General features: G+C 41.7%; 2 protein-coding genes across 19 annotated transcripts in view; both read right to left on the bottom strand.

The window, feature by feature from the left end:
• FGF2 (fibroblast growth factor 2) overlaps positions 1–1,137 on the bottom strand; it is a 32,764-nt gene extending 31,627 nt beyond the window's left edge. The window contains exon 1 of one of the 2 annotated variants that reach the window (XM_048078147.2): positions 772–1,137. In XM_048078147.2, the coding sequence (XP_047934104.1) occupies positions 772–958 (187 nt within the window). In that variant the 5' untranslated portion in view covers positions 959–1,137. The remainder of the gene's footprint in view (positions 1–771) is intronic. The other variant, XM_066996670.1, reaches the window with a different exon arrangement.
• BBS12 (Bardet-Biedl syndrome 12) overlaps positions 1–20,565 on the bottom strand; it is a 94,257-nt gene that overhangs the window by 19,590 nt on the left and 54,102 nt on the right. For 10 of the 17 annotated variants that reach the window (XR_010831437.1, XR_010831449.1, XR_010831440.1 and 7 more), the window contains 3 exons: positions 19,009–19,078; positions 11,061–17,538; positions 2,224–3,663 (listed from right to left, as the gene is read on the bottom strand). The gene's annotated coding sequence lies outside the window, so the exon portion shown is untranslated. Of the gene's footprint in view, positions 1–2,223; positions 3,664–8,805; positions 8,962–11,060; positions 17,539–19,008; positions 19,079–20,565 lie in introns of those variants that run through there. The other 7 variants (XR_010831439.1, XR_010831444.1, XR_010831445.1 and 4 more) reach the window with 7 other exon arrangements.

The raw sequence follows: 20,565 nt of genomic DNA, 5'->3' as shown, positions 1-20,565 counted from the left end.
AGACATTTCACCTGCTCTTTAAGCCAAAAGCCCACAGGCAGGCCACTGCCTGGTCACGGCGCCCACCCTGTAAAATAACAAATTGTCTGAAAGCAGGAACTGCACTAAGACAATCAATCAGACAACTAAGCAGCAACCCCTTGCACCTGCTTTGAAGCCAACATGCATTTCAAAAACTTGATGTTACATCAACAAAAAAAGTCCGTGCTGAATGTTTTCAAGATACCCTGTGGCCTGCAAAAGGCATCTCCCTAACAGCCACCTGCCCCGTGCTTCCCTGCGAGACCACCTGCCAGGGAGCGGGCCGCGGGCAGCGCAGAAGCAGAGGCGAGCTCCGGGCACGGCCCCGCGGCCGCAGCGCCCGCTCAGCCCGCGGGCAGCCTGCCTTCCCTGCTCGGAGCCTCCTCCCCAAACACCAGGTGCCAGGGGACGAGGTGCTTCTGCCGGAATCCGCGGGGGTTAGCTGCGTTTTGCGCGTCCTTACGAAGGAGGCGCGAAGAACAAAGTCACGACACGCAGTGTTTTAAGCCCGAAGGGTGCCCCGAGTGCGAAGCGACGCTTACACCGCTGCTCCTCGGAGCGCGGCGAGAGTGGTCCTGCAGGAAGAACCGCACCTCCGCCCCACCCCGAGGCACCCAGCACGCTCCCCGCGGCAGGGCGGGGGAGGCGGGACCCCCGTGCCCACTGCACAGCCTCCAAAAGCACGGAGGCTCCCGGCTCCCGGCTCCCCAGCAGCCCCCCGGTCGGGGCGGCTCGGGCACGGGCACTCACTGTGCGGGTCGCTCTTCTCCCGGACGCCGTCCACCCTGCCGTCGGGGTTGATGCGGAGGAAGAAGCCGCCGTTCTTGCAGTACAGCCGCTTGGGGTCCTTGAAGTGCCCGGGGGGGAAGGCGCCGCCGCCGCCGTCGTCGGGCAGCGCCGGCAGCGTGGTGATGCTCCCGGCCGCCCCCGCCGCCATGCGCCGGGCCCCGGCGGCTCCCCGCCGGCCCGGGCGGCCTCGTCCCCTGCCGCGGCCGTCCAGCCTCGCCTCGCCGCCCGCCCCGAGAGCTGCGCAACGCCGCTGCCGGCCGGCCGGGACGCCCAGGGAGGCAGGGAGGAGGGCCCGGGCTTCCCCCGGCGTCGGCCCCGGCCCCGGCCCCGGGCCCGGCCGCCCCGCCCCGGGGAGGGGTGTCGCGGGGCCGGGGAGGGGCGGCGGGCGGCCTGGGGCCGGGGCCGGGCCGCTGAGGGCCCCCGGCACGGGGCAGGGGTTGGTGGGCCGCTGGGAGAGGCAGTGGCCTCGCTGGCTTCGATGGCAGCGTGACAGGACACGGGCCGAGCCGCGGAAGCCACCTGGGAGCCGCCGCCCCGCTCGGGGGCACTTACCGGGGCGAAGCTGGTTCCGTGCCCCTTCACCGGCAGAAAGCGGATCGAAAAGGGCAGCACGACAAAACCCTGGCACGGGCCCGCCAGCTGCCGGACCAGTGTTTCTACACCAACTGAGCACTTAGTTTGTAAAGCACGAACCCCTCGAGTGTGTGTTTTGTGCCTGAGGCTGGCACCACCACGGCACACACCTGGGAGGATGCAGAGCTTTGTTTCGAGACCCCTGCTTTGCACCCTCGGTCTCCTGTCCAGCAGCAGGGCAGTCCTGCTTGCACCTTGGCACGCTCTCCCACCTCTATGGCAGCACAGGCAGCCCTGGACAACGCCAACCCAGACAGCTACACCGGCCTTTTCATTGCACAGAGCCAACATACCGCAACCTGCGCTGGGAAACAAACACAAAAGCAACACCCGCTGTCCTGCACACGCCATTTGTAATGTTGTTTTTTTGCTAGCACGTATTTAAAGTAATTTCGTTGCTGGTCAGCTTCCTGTCCCAACTCTGACCCTTCGCAAGCCGTAAATCGTAATTCTTTACCAGAATTGGTGACAATTACGCTGCTTCCCACACCCTCACTCCAGAGGCTTAATCATGATGGATGGAGCGTGCAGAGCACGGCGCGTCCCAGCCCGGGGCTGGCACAGGTTCACCCCTGTGTCAGCCAGCCGCCCCTCGCAGCACCGCGGGCACAGCCAAGCATCACGCGCCTGCCCTCATTCTGTCCACGCGTGGGGATTTCAGCCCCATTGCTCATAGGCATCCCCCCTCTCCTTGTGTTCTCCAGGTCTTGCTTCTTGCTGCCTGTCTGCTTCTGACGCTTTCTGCCATTTCTCCCTGAAATCCAAATGTTATCACTGTACCTGAGAGTTTTAGATGGTCAAACCAATTGCAGAGATGCTCCTGGTTTCCTCCTGCTCTTCTTTTACAAGAGAAGCTGTAATCAGGACATTTTGTGTCCTTGCTCTATAAATTCTTCCCAAGTCCTTGTCTCTTTCTCAGAAGGGAGAGTTGTTCACACAGGTGAAGGGAAAGGGGAAAGAAACATTATTCTTAAGCCTGTAAGAAGTTCAAACAACCAGCCAACCAAACAAAAACCCAACCCAACAAAACCACTTTTCTAAAGTCTGAACATTCCTGGATTCACTTAGCCATTCCTGACACTCAGCCTCCACCTACACACAGAGCAGGCCTTTCATAGCCCTCACGCAGCTCTGAGCACTGCCCTGGGAAATCACATTTCAGCACCTCGTCGGCCAGCACTCCTTCGTTTGGCAAGAGGGACATCCCTGTACCCTGGAGCAGCGCTGCCTTGGCTGGCTGGAAGCCCAAATGCACATCTCACAAGACAGGGCCCTGATATTTTTCAGATTCTTCCGAGCCCTGGTCCCCGTGGTGGGGCCCAACCCAGTGGTGGCAGGATGGATTTTCTTTAATCAGCTCAAATTACCAAATTATCCTTTTAACAATTTGTGCAGCTGTAAGTGGCTACCAGTAAAATTACAGAGCTTAAGAGCTCTTTGGAAGCTTGTCACTGGACCTTCTATCTGTAGGGTCTCAAAATAAAAGACAAGCTAAACGGAAGATCATATTCTCTCAGGTATTTCCACTCACCTCAAGATCTGTCTCTCTTTTATATATTTTTTCATTTCACACTTTCTAATGGAGAACATACCAATTTTTATTTTCTCCATACTTATTTCTTCTGCACTCCAACCTTGCGATATGGTCATTAACATTTCTCTTAACATTGACTAAAACAATTTTGGCAGTAGCATTTTCCTTTCTTGTGGCCTCGATCACATTACCCCCACCACCACCCTTCCTCAACTCAGATCTTGTGCAGAATTACACCCATAGAGCTACTTCCCCTCCACCCAAGCCATTAATTATCCCTGTTTTCAACCCCATTCATTCTCATTCTCCTGGCCTGCTTAAAACATATTCCATGTTAGAATGCCTTGAACCCTACCTTCCTTCTACATTCCAAAATAAATCTTAAAAACCTATTCTGTAACCCGTTCCATTTATCTAAATTACCTACCTTTTTGTGTTTGCCTTGCATTGTTTCATATGCAGCTAGCTTTTTAATAGCTTACCCCTTAGAGAGACAAACCTGTTTTATCCGGTGCTGCCCTCATGGTTTTGGCTCATACGGAACACAAGGCACTTCATAAATGGGACAGACAGCCCATTCTGATGGTAGATAACCGTGGGCCATGTGTATGTCCAAACATTGCCTTTATTCAGTACACAATGCTTACATTTTCTTGAGACCCTCAATAGCATCATACTCAGAACACCTAAAAAAAAAAAAAAAAGAAAGAACAACTAAATTGTATTGTTAGCCTAGTTACAGAAAAAAAAAAGAAGAGTAATTTTTGAGGTATTTCAAATGGGGGGTAACAAACTCCATCACTTTTATTGCTCTAGTTTTTAATTTTTAATCCGAAGTGCAAGACTCACGTCTACAACTTTCCCAGACTTTCCAGCAGATCCTGTCATACCACAGCCCTAAGAAATTTCAATCCTCTTTCATGGAAGTTGCTTCAGCCACGTGTCCTTCAGCCTGCTAGGACTGTGTCCCCACAGAAACCCACACAAGATGGTGTTTGAAAGGCACGGTAAATTAACCTGCAGAAGACCTGATTTACCATGGAATTAAAATAATTAAAAATAAGCCCACCCTGATTTTTGAAAAGAGAGTTAAAACTCCTGGAAAGCAAAGGCACAGATGAACACCTCCGCTCATCTATGTTCCCCCCACTAAGACATAACATCAGGTGGTTTGTGTCAACACAGCAGGCAGGAAATGCTTCCAGGTATTAGAAAAGGAGCACCAGCCCCAGGCTGTCAGTCCATCACAGCAGTTCCCGGCTCTCTGGGTTTCTTGGCTTCACAATCCCTCTCTTTGGTACACATCCAAGTAACGATTAGCCAAAAGGAGCAAGATAAGCTGTGTCTCCTTTGAAATTTTCCTGTGTTGTCTAGCACTCAGCCAGCAGTGGAAAAACTCCCTCTCACTTTGCTGGCACTACCAAAGCTGAATGCCGCCCACTCAGGCATTCGTTTGTCAAAGGCAACAGCCCTCCAGAGCTTGCCACTCATGGCCAAATCTTCTGTAAGCAACCTCGACTTCAGTGTTACGCTAGGTTTATAGGACTGGAGGAGCTGCCAGACCCCCAGTAACACCGCAGCAGGTCTTGTTCGGAGCAGGTGGTAGCCTACACATTGTCTGGGCTTGTGCAGTGCCTCCGTTTGGATGAGCCTCATGCTCTCCAATCATCAATATACGTCAGTGCTACACAACACACCCTCTCCTGAATCTCAAGAATGCTGTGATAAGAAATCTTACATCCAGATGAGATATAGCTGGATTTCTCTGGTCACAGTTCTTTTAATTCAGTCTCTCTTCATTATTCCTTAGCATTAAGTAACGCTGTTTTTTCCTCCAAATAGCCCTGAGGGAAGAGGAGCTTGCAAAGTGAGAGAACGGCATTTTGTAGTTTGGGTGTTGTGTGAAGAAAAAAGTTGTGTTAAGATCAGAAAGGGGAAAGAGCACTCAGGCTCCCTCACTTGCTCTCTTGTTCCTTCCCTCTCCCTCCCTCTCACTGTCACCCTACTTCTTCTTCTCTACAGTTCTCTGCTCCCGATGTCTCCCCTAGCTTAGAAAAAAAAAGACAAAATGTGTGGTGTGGATGGCCCCTGAGTAAATCCACCGGAGTGCTCCCTGTAAGCGGAAGATAGCCTTAATGTGAGAGAATGGCTTCGTTCAGGCAGTCCAGACAGATACCTGGATAGGAGAAATACAGTAACTGCCTTCATCTTCTAGTGAATTGTTCATGCTTAAAGTAACACACATGGGAAAAAAAAATACTTCTTAAATATAATTATTTCCTTCAAAGTCTGAGCATGTGTTTAAGAATTCAGTAGCAACTTATTCCCCAGAGTGCTTAACTCTTTCACCATCAACAGCTGATAGTTATTTTCTGGGTCAACATCCCCATTCTCAGGAACTTAACCGCATGCTTCATCTGCTTTGTATGATGGAAGCATATAGCCACAAGTGTCTTTACAACAGACTGAATTTTTCTTCTATGCACTAATTACAGCAGCAAGCAGCCTCATTTTTTGCTCGCCTACTTTTGTAAGTGCAGATTATGACAAAAAGTTACTGTATTTTAAGTATTAATGCATATTATTAATTGCCTGAGAAAGTCCTCATGCACAGCCACTTTTTTCTTCTATGCATGTTCAGTATCTCATTTTCATTTCTGAAGATTTTATGGCACTATCCATCAATATTTGTTTATAAACAGAGGCTTATATCTTCCCTTTTCATCTTCTTTTCTGATACAAACAACAGAAAGAATTCATACATCCTTTCTATTACAAACCTCTTACTGTCTCTGTTCCAGTTCAGAAGAGTACTTCAGAAGAATAAAGCACCAGTGGGCACTTTGTCTTTCTAAAGTAATGATTTCTGAATATATGCTTACTCCAAATATGACCACAGACGGCCAGAGCTTTGTTTTGGGCTGTCTTTACAAATGGTTGATGTTGGAAACACGACAGGCCAGGATGGCTGAAGATAAGAGGACTAACAAACCGATGAGGCTTAAATTGGAAGTAAATCAAGTTTGTTATGGTCCAAAATGATTGCACTTGGAAAAAGAACTAGACTGTCTAGAAGCACTGACAGCTGTTGCAGATGTAAGAGATATAGTAGTGACCTCAACTTATGAGAAATAAGAAATAATGTTCTAAGTAGAAATATTATGGAGGTTAGAGTTCAGAATTAGTACAATCACCATTCTAATGTACATATAAACACGTGCATTCTTACTCTTTCTCTGTATCCACATTACATATAGCAATCAACATAAGAACATACACATCAGCAAAATTACTCTGGACTAAGAAAATAAACAATGTCAATATAAAGTCAAGATTGAAACTACATAGGAAAAAAAATACAGTTTTAAAAAATACCCTGAAATCAAACATGATGGCCTCAAAGAATTTGAGTTAATGTTGGATTTCAAGGAAATCCAAATTTATTACTGTGAGATACTCCTGAATGGGAACAATCATAAAAACACCTCTTTCTCGCAGGACTGCATTACAACCATAAGATCATCATTTATGTATCACTCCTAACCCGATGCCACTGGAAGGTCAGTGGCTGAAAGGTCTCTGGTCCCGCTGTCCTACCTCCAGGACAGTGGTGCCCCAGCATGGGCTATGGGTGAAGGCAGTTTAAAGACCTTTACATTAAGTTAGTAGTCCTGCGAGTTGTCCCAAAGAAACTTATCTCTGCTTATGACTCAGACGTGTTTTAGCTTCATTCTATCACTACAGGGCAGAGAAGCTGCTTGCTGCACTGAAATGCTTGGAGCCATAAGACATTATAGGGAGATCTTTTTCTCTATAGCAGGGGAAAATCAGTGCTTGTAAGGCAAGTACAGAAATACAGCAACTGTCTGGGCTTTTGCTTGTTTCTGCATTTAAGAAACACATTTGAATAAAACATACAAACATTTAAGAAGTGGATCTTCACATAAACACAGAACAGTTGAGGTTGGAAAAGACCTCTGGAGGTCATCTGGTCCAACCACGCTGCTCAAGCAGGACCACCTAGAGCCCGTTGCAACAATTGGACCATACTTGGGACCATTGTAAGGATTTTCACTATAAAGATTTCCACACCAACTATAGACTACTCTGAGAAAATGTCTACCTCATAGTGTCATACTGCCCAGCAAGTGATCAGGAAATAGTGGAAAATCTACTGCAAATTCTTTTTCCCCTTTTAACTGAGGTTCCTGTCTTGTAAGGTTCATAAAACTCAAAAATTCCATCTGGGCTAATTATGCAGAATGCCAAGTTATCTACAGGATATAAAAATATAGGTGGAGGTGGGGAAAATATTCTTTCCATTCACTGGTATGTTATAGGAGAAAATCAAACTAAATTAACAGAGGAATACAGCAAAGACAGACTATTCCCAAGGAACAGGAGTTACCACATTATGCAGCTTTCATCATTTCACATTTGAGGGCAAGGAGAGATGAGATCAGCGATATGTTACAAAATAATAAATGTTATTTTACTGTATCATGGATTTAGTTTCTACCAGTTGTTCAACTGAAATCTTGCTCTGCATTATTACTGTAGAACTTATTAGCTGGCAGGTAGAAAATAGCAAGAATAAAGAAAACAAAACCCCAAATCACTCTCTTGGTAACAATCTGTACTAGCTGATAGTATTCCAGAAGGAATGTCACAACAGCTTTCCAGTTTGTTTTCTCTTTGTTTCAGGACTGTTTCCATGGATCCCCAAACCTAGGCCCCTGTGAAGGGCTCCCCAGAGCATAATGCCATGTAGCAGCAGGTCACAGACCAAGCATCACATGCAGAACACAAACACAGCTCCAGCAGCACTGTCAACACATTAAAACTATTGCAAATACAGTTCAGAATACTAGCATACTAGTACGTGTGGAAAGAGAGACAGGCCCTGGAAATACTCTTAGAAGTGCAAAGAAATTATGCAGTCTCTTGTGCTGCATTAGCTTTTAGTTCTAGCAAGGGAGACCTATTCTGAACGAATTTGAGGAAGCATTAGTGCTGGGGTGGACATAAGAATTACCATTTCACCACACCCCAATTCATCCAGCCATGCAATAGCAATCTTAGGTGAAGAGCTTTCTGGAATTCTCCCTTCTCCTTGCTATAAAATCATTCCTATACATCTGTATGTATACCTCTACTGCACATGAACCTACACCTCTTACAATATCTGAAGTTACAAGTACTGTACGAGCAACTTAAGCCAACTGGCTCTTGTGAAATCTTGTTTGTTTCTTGGAGAGACACTCACAGCATTTCTTCGTGGCAGCTTAAAAAACTGTAATCTTCTGTCCACATGCCAAAACAGAATTTGTTATCTGCCAAAAAAATGACTTTCCCAATACTGTCCAGGCTATTATCTCAAACCTGACCCACAATAATTAACTTCCAAGCATCTGGGAGGTTAAATTGCTCAGTGATCTCTCCTCTTGTATTCAGAAGTGATAGGTATTACATGAGAATCACTATTTACGTTACATTCATTTTTCCCTCGGGAAATATTAGAGAATGAATTGAGCTTTACTGAATGCAATCTTCCATCAAACACTTGATGGAAAACTTGTGAAAATATGGCTATCTTTGAAAGCAGCCTGAAAAAAGAGGTTTAAACTTTGCTACATAGTTCTTATCCCAGTGATAGTAAATAGATGTGCAAATGGATTGTCCTTCTTCAAATCAAAGGGCCTAATTGAATACCCTGTAAAGATTCTGCTACTTACAGACACAGCAGATAATCTGGGAAGTGGCAGGAGAAGGACCTCCTCCTACTTTACTGGTTTTATGTTGTTTTTCCTCTGTAGAAGCTGTATTACCTGCTCGAAGAACCACCAGTGAATGCTAAACAGGAAGTTTGCTCCAACATTACTGTGGCCAGCTACCAGCTCTGCCTTGTTCAGCTGCCAGCCATGAATTCCATTCATTTCTTACTTCGGATGGCATTTGGGAAAACGCTGCAGATCTCTGTAATGCTGTAAATACAAGCAAGAAAACCTAGCCCTACCTTTAAAAGAACACTGAAGGTGCAAACTCCATGCAACAAAGACTCAGGGGTGAAAAGTAGGAATTACAGGTGCCACTACCACTCTGAATCTTTTATCTGAAGCCTGGTCTGTTAATGTTGGTAATCTGCCTCAACCTAAACTCACAAGTTCTCTACTGACACCCTCAGTGAGTTATCAGCTGATAATGCAGAGAAAGCTAGGCCCGCTGGCTTCGCCACAGATTACTCTATGACATTAAAAGGTTGTCCCCCGCTGTAGTGAGCAACAGTAGCGGGGGTCAGCATACGCGTGTCAGCAGTGTATTTCAGAGTCTTTCGACAGCAGATGAATGGAAAGGCTCTGTAATCCTCCCGGGACCCAAGAATGAAAACTACAAGGACACTGAAATAGGCACAGACATGTCTTCCTTTCTCTTCTTTGATCCACCCTCCACCCCCAGCCTGTCTCATCTCCTCATCCTTTGTCCCCACCCTGTTCCTTTCCCATCCTCTGATTTCAGTCGCAGGTTTCTAGCCTGTTTCTAAATCTTTCCTCAGCAACTCATGCCAAGCTCTGTCCTCTGGATTACTTTTCACTTGTATCTCACCATGGCTCCCAGCCATCTGCTCCACAGCTAGGTTTCCTTTCCCCACTTCTTAATTTCTGCCTCTGTTCTTGAAGTTCAAAGCCCATTTCTCTCTCTCCAACCAATCCTCACAACTCTATAGCTTACTTGTTTCCACAGAGTTTTTCCCTTTCCTTTCCTCTAGCACTTTTCCTCCTCCCAGTAGCTCCCAACTCCCCATTTCACTCTCCTTGCACGTTGGAAGCCTCCAGTCCCATCAGATTGTACATCACCGTCACGCTGGTGTACCTGCCTACATACATTGGGTAACACTGGAGCTTCCAACCAGCTCTGCTGGGAGCCCTGCTCCTCAGGCCACCTTCAGCCCTTCTCCCCCAGCACAAGCCAGCCCTGGGCACCAGACACCACTCCACACCATCAGATCACTTTGGGTCCTGCCGTCCCCAGAATGTGAAGGAGGGGTTCAGAGGAAAAGGGAGGCTGGTTTGGCCTGCCTGATATCTCCCTTTCAACTATTTTCCAACTCTTCAGTTCTAGACAAGGCTGTTCTGAAGCATCTGTACCAGTTTAATATATATATATATATATATGTGTGTGTGTATATATATATATTAATTAAAAAAATCAGTCACAAGGCTTCCTCTAAAATTTTGTGGAACTAGATGAAATTTTAACTGTTCAGTTTCAAGTTTGCCTGAACTCCAGTCTGACAAAAAGGCAACAAAACTGAAATATTTTTTAAAACACATCTCTTATTACAAAACTCTTTCTTCTTTTAAGAAATTAAGATACTATTGCACAGAATTCCTCAGCAACTGCAACCAACCACAAGCTAGTGTGTAATCCAGGAGTGCTTCACTGCAAGGAAAAAATAACAAAAACACATTTGGCTAACTTTACTGCCATAAATATGAAGGGCTTTAATTCTGACTAATCACACACCTTGAGTCATTTCACTGTAGTCAACAAGTACCTTGTAAAAACAACAACAAAAATCAGTAAGCAAATAATGGTAAAATCCTTTCGTTAAGACCAACAAGTTAAATTCAAGTGAGTATATTAATTAATTAAATGAAATCAAGGTAGTCATCTAGCATTTTTAGTTCATATGTTTGCATACATACATTATACATGCAAGGATACATACAGATGAGTACTCGAGTCTTTTTTTGTAAAATTTACTGGGCATCTTGGCCAAGAAGAATGATGGATTTTAACTGTTATTTCCATTCATAATTGAACTGCAGTTTCTCAAAAACATAATCTCAGAGTTTTTACATTAAAATAACAGCAGTTTATGAATCAATTTACAGGCTTTGTCATCTGCTGATTCACTTATTTTAGAAGACCAAGTCAATATTGATGATTCCTTTAATTGTGTTACACATACTTTATGTCAGTTTCTCCTAGTATGAAGTAGGGCTTTTTGTTTATTAATTTCTCATCCATTGTTGCATTTCATACTGTTGTTGTTGGAATGCCAACAAATAAGGACACTCACCTCCGAGGTATTAGTCTCTTCTTATGACATCAGTGTGTAGGCTGTACAAAATCGAGGGATGTTAGTCACTCACACCATCTGTGTGGGCCTGCAGAAAGGAAGATGTAATCTCTCATATGGTGAGTTTTATACAAAACAGCAACAATCCATATTCAGCTGCGCAGATGAAATGGATCCCTGGAGGAACTCCAGTCTGCCAGAGTGTGTGCTTGTGCCTGTCAGCTGTTGGGGGTAAACTTTTTAAAACGCAATGACAGAAAACCTTTTGTTTGTCCAGAAAATAAATTTGAGGGTGGTCGCAGTCAGTTTCACAGACTACAATTAGTCAAACACAGTTAGTCAAACTGTGTTGGTATTAAGTTGCATTTTAAAATTTCAGAGCCAACATCCTTTCTCATTTCTACTGACATAAGAAAATTTGCTCTGGAGTGATTTGAATAAAAGAAAGAAGAAAGTGATGAAATCATTTCTTCATTCTTTTTAGATATTTACTTCCCACAGTTTGAGGTTTTGTCTTCCCTAGCCTCTCTGAAGCTACCATCGTGCTGTTCCTCAAAGTGGGGAAAGCTGCGTCTACCACACAAAGGAAAAGTCTAAATGTATTGTTAGCAGGTCTATAAAAGTCTCCCTGCATAGCTGCATGCAGAAGGAGGAACAGGACATGCACAGCATATATCCCCAGGCCACCTCACCTATTTGTTTAGAATTTATGATAACATTCTTTTTTTTTTTTTTTTTTTTTTTTTTTTAACTCATGCACTTCAAATAGCGCCTCTGGAAATCTAGAAAGCATGATTAGTCACTGAACAATGGGTCTTCCTTCTTCCTTATGTTGTTAGCTACACTTTTGCCATTTTTTTTAACATAAAAAACTCTGATATTTATTTTCAGATTAAGAATAAAATCTTGTGTCCAAATTTATTACTAAACAGAGTTATTTTCAATCTTAGGAGATAATTATAATTAAATTTACTTCATAGGAATTGTTAGCTTGATTACAAGACTCTTTAAGTCATTTCCTGTCACTCTTCCTTAAACTCTTACATTCAACATCCTTGAGCATAACTTTCAAAAGAAATTATTTGGGAGAATCTCCATTTTGCCTACCATTCCCAAATGCCAACTCCCATGTTACCTAAATTAAGCATCAATAAAGCATTTCAGCACTCTAAAACTGGAGACAACTTGAGCCTCAATCCAAATCCTTTAAAACTGTACTGGACTCTTTCGATTGATCACAATTGGTTTTAGGACATTTCAGACTTCTCACTAGAAGTCCCGGACCTATACATCACATCATGTATGTGAAATAGCTTAGTTCTGGGTCGGCAAGGACAGTAATGTAAATACAGGACAGAAATACTGATTAAATGATTTGCATAAAAGAATTATAGTCAGCATAATTAGTAGCTTTATCCAGTCATTTTTAAAGCAATTATACTTAGCAGATGGAAGTAATTTTTCTGAAGGAGAAAAGGAGGCCCCTGAAATTTCACGAAGGGGTGAGCAAACAATCCTTAGCTGCCACATGTCCAAAATGCAACATTCTTCAACCTAGTGTTCTGGGAAAAAAAGCTGTGTGTTACTACATCATATGTTAGGAGGTGACAAAGATGAATAGTTTTGATTGTTAAAATTAATAAAGCGGGCTACCCTTGTTCTTTTATTCACATACAATATAAATCAGCAACAAATAGTCTCTATTTTTATTGCAGTCTCTTTATGTCAACTTTTTGTAATGTCTATTAAAAAAAATTAGCATGTATTGTGATGTTTGAATTACTACCATGTGGGATAATTGGAAACATAATTATAGTACCTCTCCGACACAAGGCTTTTTTTCCAGTATGGTTACACGCAAGAAAGGCAGATCATGCTGTAAGCAATGAGAAGAAAATACTGGAACAAACTGTAAGCAATTAGCTTAGTTAACTATATGGAATTGGCCAGAATTCAAATGTGGTACAAATAAGTATGAAAAAAGGAGCTGCATTTGCTCACCTCATGTCTGAATTTGATCTGTTTGCCTTAGCATAGAAAAGCAGTAGTAGTTTGAGTAATTTAGCTGTAATCCTTGCTCTGTCAAAGTTAACTAGACTGTCAGTGACTTCAACCTGAAGAAGATCAATCTCAGAATAGTTAAGAATTTTCCCACTTTTAAAAGCATTATCTTCAATACATTATAAAGTAGATGCAGGGCATAGAGATCTGATCCCAACTGCCTTTTAAAGAAAAACATCCATCAGATCTTTGCTATGAAACTTGGGTGGAATCAGGATTAAGGTTCTAGGCCACAACAAAAAATTACATGTAATAAAGGAACACCGCACCATTCCAGATGAACAGAAGAAAATTCTACTATAGCATACTTCTGTGTTTTAAGACAGATCAAATCTTGTTGAAAAAAATCTTTATAGATGTGCAGTAATGTAAAACAACATTAAGAATAAGCACAACTCAAAGGAGAGTTACACATAGCAAATGAACGATGATCATAATGAAATGCATGAGACATGCTTTCACTCACTGGAACACATTTTATGATTTTCTAATCTATCTATTCTCACTAGGAATCACTGCACATAAAAAGTGCATGGCTCAAAACCAGAAAAACTCATAAATTACTTTTTAAGGCACAGAGTTTGTGAGAATGAAAAAAGGAATATTTTTCTTAGACATTGTACCTGTTGCTGGCCCCTTCTGAGGATACAGCTGCCTTTTGCGTGGCAGTTGTAGCATTCAGTGGGTTAGGGTAGAGATACAGCCATAACAACTTTCTTTCCATCTCCCTTTGGCGCGTGGTTACCCTTGTTAATTCCCAGTTCCTAAGGGTTAGGAATAGACGAGACTTTTGATTGCAGGGACTATAGTCACAGCCCATGGAAAGTAGAAGCAAGCAGAAGTCATTTGGTACACCCAATTCCCTGCCCAGGCCAGAGACACATCATTTTTTCAGATGAGACGCAACCCGGCATTCCACAAAACAAAAACAACAACAAAAAAACGTTAAGCCTATGACACAATGGAGGAAAGAGGTTAGTGCTGAGGGCAAATTCCAAATATTTCAGCATGTTTTCCTGGATCGTCTCTTACGTAAGCCACAAAATCCAGTCTCACAACAGCCTGCTGAGAGCAGAGGGGAGTGGGCTGGGAGCTCACTGACAATACCAGGCACATGTGCGCATACACACAGCCACCGCACGCACAAGGCAACAACAATTATCTAGTCCACTGCAAATGTCAGCCAATTTATGTAATATCCTTTTACTCAGCATTTCGTATTCACTTAAGGGTGAAAAATCTCAATAAACTGTCTCGGGGGCATTGAAAGTGGGGGAAATTATTTGGATTCAAGTCCTTCTCTGATCATTGCTGCTGCTGGCTGCTTGATAGCCTATACATTACTTCAGTCAAACAACCAGTGAACAAGCAGGCATTTATTTCATAAGATTCACCGATGCAATTGGTGTTAACATGCTCTAATTGTTATTAACAACAGCTGAGCAGCTGTCATTTTAAGTTGACTAAGCACAATGGCTCTGGGCTGCTGCTGCTCATGTTATCCCATGAGGCTACTCCAGAATCCAGTTTGCCCAGAGAATAGCTTTACTGATGGTAAGGAGCCAGAAATTACAGACTGGATGACCTTAGTGCTATGACTTCCTGATTTAACACACCTAGGAAATAAGGGAAGAGCTGAGAGTATGAAGATGAACGGGCTAGATATAAATAATATCAATGTCTTCCCCACAGAACCTTTTAGTAAACAAATATGTTGGTGGTATACGTCCACCACCTTCAAACAGGACCAAGTACCTTACCTGGTCAGTGCTTAAGAATTACTTAGTAGATGGGTCATGAAATACAACTTTTGTCACTGCACTACATTGCTTTTCTATTATTTTTTTTAAGTTACTTTCATCTGAGACCTCCAGTTCCCTGTACTTTCTAGGAAAGTGAGCAGCAACAAGCTGTTACAAATGCTGCGTCTTTTTTAAAACAGGAAAGAAGGTGGAAGAAAGCACTTTCCCTACTCGTCACAAAACAGAAGAAATTTCAGTTTGGCTTACAATTGGAAACAAAAGCTGTTGTGATCAAACCAAAGCTTACAATGCACATCAGACATCAGAATTCTGAAATTAAATCATATCTTCTCACAGTATTGACCAAAAAAAAAAAAAGAAAAAAAAAGGTAAAAAATAAGATTAAAGTTCCAAAACCAAGCACAGAAACTCACAATGAAATACTTGTTACTTCTGTAATGATGTCATAAGGGTAAATAAAATAATCTATGCAGCAAGCACAAAAATTTAAATTATTACGTTTGGTTTTACAGTAATTGTGTTTACCACAGGCACCTTTATTGATTTAGAATGTCCATGGAAAATTCACTTGATTAGTCTTCCCTTAAAAGCCATTGGTTTACACTCCTCATTGAGGCACTTAATTCAGTTTTCCTTAATCAAAAGTTCTTAGTAACCCATTACATATTTAGGATTATCTATACAAGGGACAGCATTTTTTAAAAGTGATGAGAGTTCCAAAATTTTGTAATGTTTGGTGTACTAGTTTGTAGCTGACTGGTCAAACCATTTTCCTGCAGCTATTTAAAATCTTCATGATGAAGTACTCTGTTTGTTCAGTCTCATAATGGATCTGATCTACATGAAGAAAAGTTTATTTTGGACAGTGCTGTCATAGTCATCTGTAATTCTAATGAGTACTTGTGTTTTTGATGGAGGAGGAAGATTTACCATATGGATCTAACCTCCAAAACAATGGTTAGCATCATTCTCTGAAAGATAGAGGCGTGTGTAGGCAATTAAAAAATAAATCTGGTTTACATGAAAGAAAATGTCCTGCAATAATCTTAAACATCATGTCAGCATCCATTTCATTTATTTACAAGATTTGAGATCTTTTCCTGGCTTTTCTTTTTCAGTAACTGAAGTTTCCATTTGTTACTTTTGCTCCTCCTGGAAATCCAGCAGTAAATGATAACAAAAATTGTTACTACAAATACTTAGATGACTTTGCTGAAAGAGTGTTTACTTCAAGCATGTACCAAGAGACATCAGATCCAGTTTGGCTTAAAGCTTCTGTCTAACATTAGATGCAAAATTTTCCTTTAGATAAAAATGAGATATAGGATATGTTACCAAAAAAAAAAAACAACACAACACCACAGGAAATGAGAAAAAAAGAGATTTAAATGTTACACTTCTTTAAGTGTAAAAAGATTAGGTGATTCAGTCTCACCATATTATTGTCAGTGATCCTTTATTTAAATGACAGCAGTTGATATCAACTGAATATAGCATTTTCAAGAACAAGAAGCAGATTTATAGACGTCATAAATGTAGCATATCACTGTGTGCCATTGTGTAGTATCTCTAAAAAGACTGAAAGCTCCAGACTTGCTGTAAATACCCCCTGAATTCTGCAGAAGTCTCTTTTGACTGAAATATGGAGCCAGTATTGAGCCAATGCCTGGTGAGGTGCCCGCTCCAAGAAACCCCACTTGTAGGGAATGTGCAGACACCACAGATCTTTGAATACACAGGGGAGTGGCCGCTAATTTCTAAAAATAAGGTTAACATGTTTCTCTGCCACAAAAAATACGCGAGGTCTGATGGATTTCTATTTTGCTTTCAATTCAGAATTTGTTTTATTTAGAGTTGTTTAATTTATAATTATATCATGCTGGCTGAATGCTTAGTTGTGTTATGGAACCCTGCCCAGAGATCCTCAATGCTGCAGCTTTTAACAATTTTTTCGCATTTCACAGATAGTCTGCATTTGCATTTTTCTTTTTTTAGTTCCTTTAAATATTAATTATAAGATTTAAAAAATGAAAAAGAAAGAACAATAACAGCAGTGGAACAGTTTTAGGCTTCATGTGATTAATTGCCTCTAGAATGTATTGTGGAACTGAGTTGCTTTAGTTTAACACAAACTCAGCAGCATGCAGATTATCTTGTCAAAATCTAAGTATAGTTTGAAATATTAGCAATATTGAATGCCTTCAGAGTTATGCCTGACATAACAGAAACGTGCTGTACTGCAACAACTACAAAGCCTCTCATAAGGAATAGCCATTTATTGTTAGTCGCCAGAGTGCAGTGGATCTCTACTGCCTCAAACATACCTAAGGCAACAAGCAGACTTGTTGGCTGAGGTAATAAAAACCTTTGAAAACCTACTTCAAGGAATCGGGTATGGGCTTACATGGTTAACAACAGATACAGACTGCTGGAAAACTAGAAACATGGGAATGGTGATTTTCTCCCTGATTGGGAAGAATGACAATACAACCTTTCCCGGAGCAGCTGTTTCTGAGACTGCACAGTCCATGGGCAGCTCCCTGTATGGTACCTTGACATTCCCACTGAAAATCCAGTAGTTTGAAGAGGTCATATGGCTCCCACAGGTGTCCCAAATATCACGAGTAGCCAACTTCTTGTAATAAACTTACGTACTGAAAAAGAAAAAAAAGATTCATAATATTCTATAGCCTGACATATGTTACTTCACATAATACATACTTAGTAAAACTGTCTTACATAACTCCATTTGGGGTGAAATTTCTTCTACAGGACTGAAAATTCCTGATTTATTGCAGCAAACTGCAAGTAGCCCAAGTTCCTCTCAGAAGCAAGTACTGAGATCTTGATCCTAAATACTTCATACTTGAGATGTTCCTGGGTTTGGCCTGAAGTCCCTCACTTTCCTGCCAATTTCAAATATGATTCACAATGGAGTTTATTTTCTGATCTGTTGTAGTCACAGGACTTTGTTAGATGCAGAATACAGAGGGGATTTTAAGAAAATTAATTAGAAGAATTTCTGAAGTTGGCACGTCCAAAAGGATTTTAGAGGCTAGATCAGATCATGAGGCCATCATTTTTGTATTAATCCCTTCCTTCCATGCACATTTTGGAGGCGTAGGAAAAATCCTCTCTTGCCTGATTTCTAATACGGAAAATTACTCTTGTAGAAACAAGCTCTGCCATAGAAGATATGCTTAGTTTGATTCTCCTGTCAGTAATTAACAAGAAATTAGAAGCTAATAAGAGATGACGACACAGTAAGGCAATCCAAGAATAAATCCTATACCACTTGTGATTCATTCCGAGAAAGTTAAATTTCAGTGGGACTTTTGCTATTGTTCTCACAGGACTGCAGTGAGAAACTCCGTGATTTCAAGCCAAATAAAAACGAGTAAATAAGTGCCTTGGAGCCACAAAGAATCCTTCTTTGGCTGCTGGCAACAGCACAGCACAAAATTAGCCTCTGCTTATGACGTTCGACCAGATGGGTGTCACCCAGGTGGAACAGATGACACATTAAACAACAGACAGTCTCTCACTCTCTCATTTGACCCCAAAAGAATGACAACACTCAAATTTAAGGAAGAAATTACTATTATCTGCTATGCATATTATGCAAGTCATCCCGTGTACATTTAGAAATAGATACAGAGCAGATTGTGTGATATAGGTGTGATATAGGGATTTTAACTACATTCATTTACCCTACAGGTATTATGGAAAGGTAAGTTGGTGGCCTGAGCATCCCATACAAAATAAAGCCATTTTGATCTGTCGGTAAAGAGGTATTCGGTTGCACAAACAGGAGGAGGGAAGATTATTAATTCAATTAAAAACAAACAAACAAACAATGAAGATATAAAGTGCTGGGAAAGAAAAGATACAGGCTAAAGATAGAGTTACCTCAGAAGATGTGCAGTGCTTTTGCCTTTAAGAAGAGAAAGCAGCTGATCAATGCAGGTGGGCTTAAAGGAAGTAAATTGATAATGCATGTGGGAAGTACATTTTTCTGTGGATCCCACAGTTCTGATATGGCCATACAGCATAACAGCTGATCAGGCTATTTATCTGATTATTAACAGCACATTACAAGTATTTTGCTGAATGAGGCCCCTTACCGGGTCAGATCCTTGTCCTTAACGCTGTTTTGGGGAGTGGAGATATCCCAGTAAGGTGACAGCTCGGCTCCTGGGGATGACAAAACATGCACAGGAGAAACTCAGCGCAACACTGACCATGCTAGGAGACCATTTGCTGTACAGTGCATACAAGTCTTACAGGGTAAGTGAAATTTCAAACAAAGCTGGATTAGTTGAGTTAGAAACAGATTTAAACTCTGAGATGTCAAACCAGGTAACTTGTAGTATATTTTCTCCTCAGGAAATTTTTGTTGTTGTTTTATTTTTTTTCCAGATAAATGTTTTAAGTAAAACTGGTAGGTTTTCAGGGCTTCCTGCTGAAAGCAATGAATTCGTAAACAAGGGGAGCAAAATATGGTATGAATTCATCCTAGAGGAAGCATAATTAAGAGCACTTTATTTTTACAGCCCAGAGTATAAACCTTCAACAGCTAGAAACGTTTGCTGTTTTTCAAAGGCTGAATATTTCAAAAAGACTGTTTTCCATCCAGTATCACAAGAGGGAAATAACCAAGACCAAAATAATGTCTCACAGATTTTATTTTATGTATGAATCAACTAGTCTAAAGGAAATACTACCTTCTTTGACTGGAAGCATGGGAGAGTTCAAGGATACAGTATGTATTTTTAAAGAAAAAACTAATACACATGTTTGGAAAGGAAAAGGACAAGACTTAAGCTCCTGGCAGTACTTGCAGACATCCACAGACATTTTGAATAGAGGTATTCTTCTGGGGGCTTTCACCTTGTCTGAAGGTTTTGTATTTGTTCCAGGTCTTGCACTGTTTATTTTAAAAAGTCAAGTTATTCTTTCCTACTGCACTGCAAACTAGAACATTACTCCTGCTAATTTTGGGGACTCGAGCAAACAGGGTAGAAGAGCCAGGCACAGATGAAAGCATAATTCTAAAAAAGTAATTTAAGTTTCCACTTTAAAAAGAAAGAAATAAACAAGGAGAAGAGGTAAGGATTTTCCTCAAACCTGCAGCAATCAAATTAGTTAAAGTCAGTACAGAAAACACGACAAGGGGCAACTTTTTATGCTTTTGTCAGACCACGACTAATGAACAGAGATCTGACACTGAAGATTAATATTAAAGCCATAAATAATGATCTTAACTAAAGTAAGTGATCACAGATTATAGGGAATCATTTAAAACACATTAAAAAGAATTAGTGAAACTCCAAACACACACACAAGAAACACATACGCTGCAGTCTCAGTTCATTTCCATATGATTTAAAAAGAAGACATTCATTCCATCCTGCCAACTATGCCAATTTGTATGTAGAAAAACCATTCTGCTGTGCTAGGTTTGCGCTGTATGTTATATGACTTTTGGTAGCTCTACTTGGCACACTGTAACTACAGTGGTTTAATCTTCACCCTATATTCCAAAAAAAGAGCTACTGTGTTCATTGTCAAGGCTTACTACTACCCTCCAATAATTACTCTGTCCTGTTATAATCCTTACAGAATACAAACTTCTGGTAGCTCTGTACAGGCAAGCAAGGCAGAAGGCTTTTAGACAAAAT

Source organism: Anser cygnoides, chromosome 4, assembly GCF_040182565.1.
Source record: "Anser cygnoides isolate HZ-2024a breed goose chromosome 4, Taihu_goose_T2T_genome, whole genome shotgun sequence".
NCBI lineage: Eukaryota > Metazoa > Chordata > Aves > Anseriformes > Anatidae > Anser > Anser cygnoides.
The sequence above is the reverse complement of the archived record's forward strand: the minus strand, read 5'-3'. Positions and strand labels throughout refer to the sequence as shown.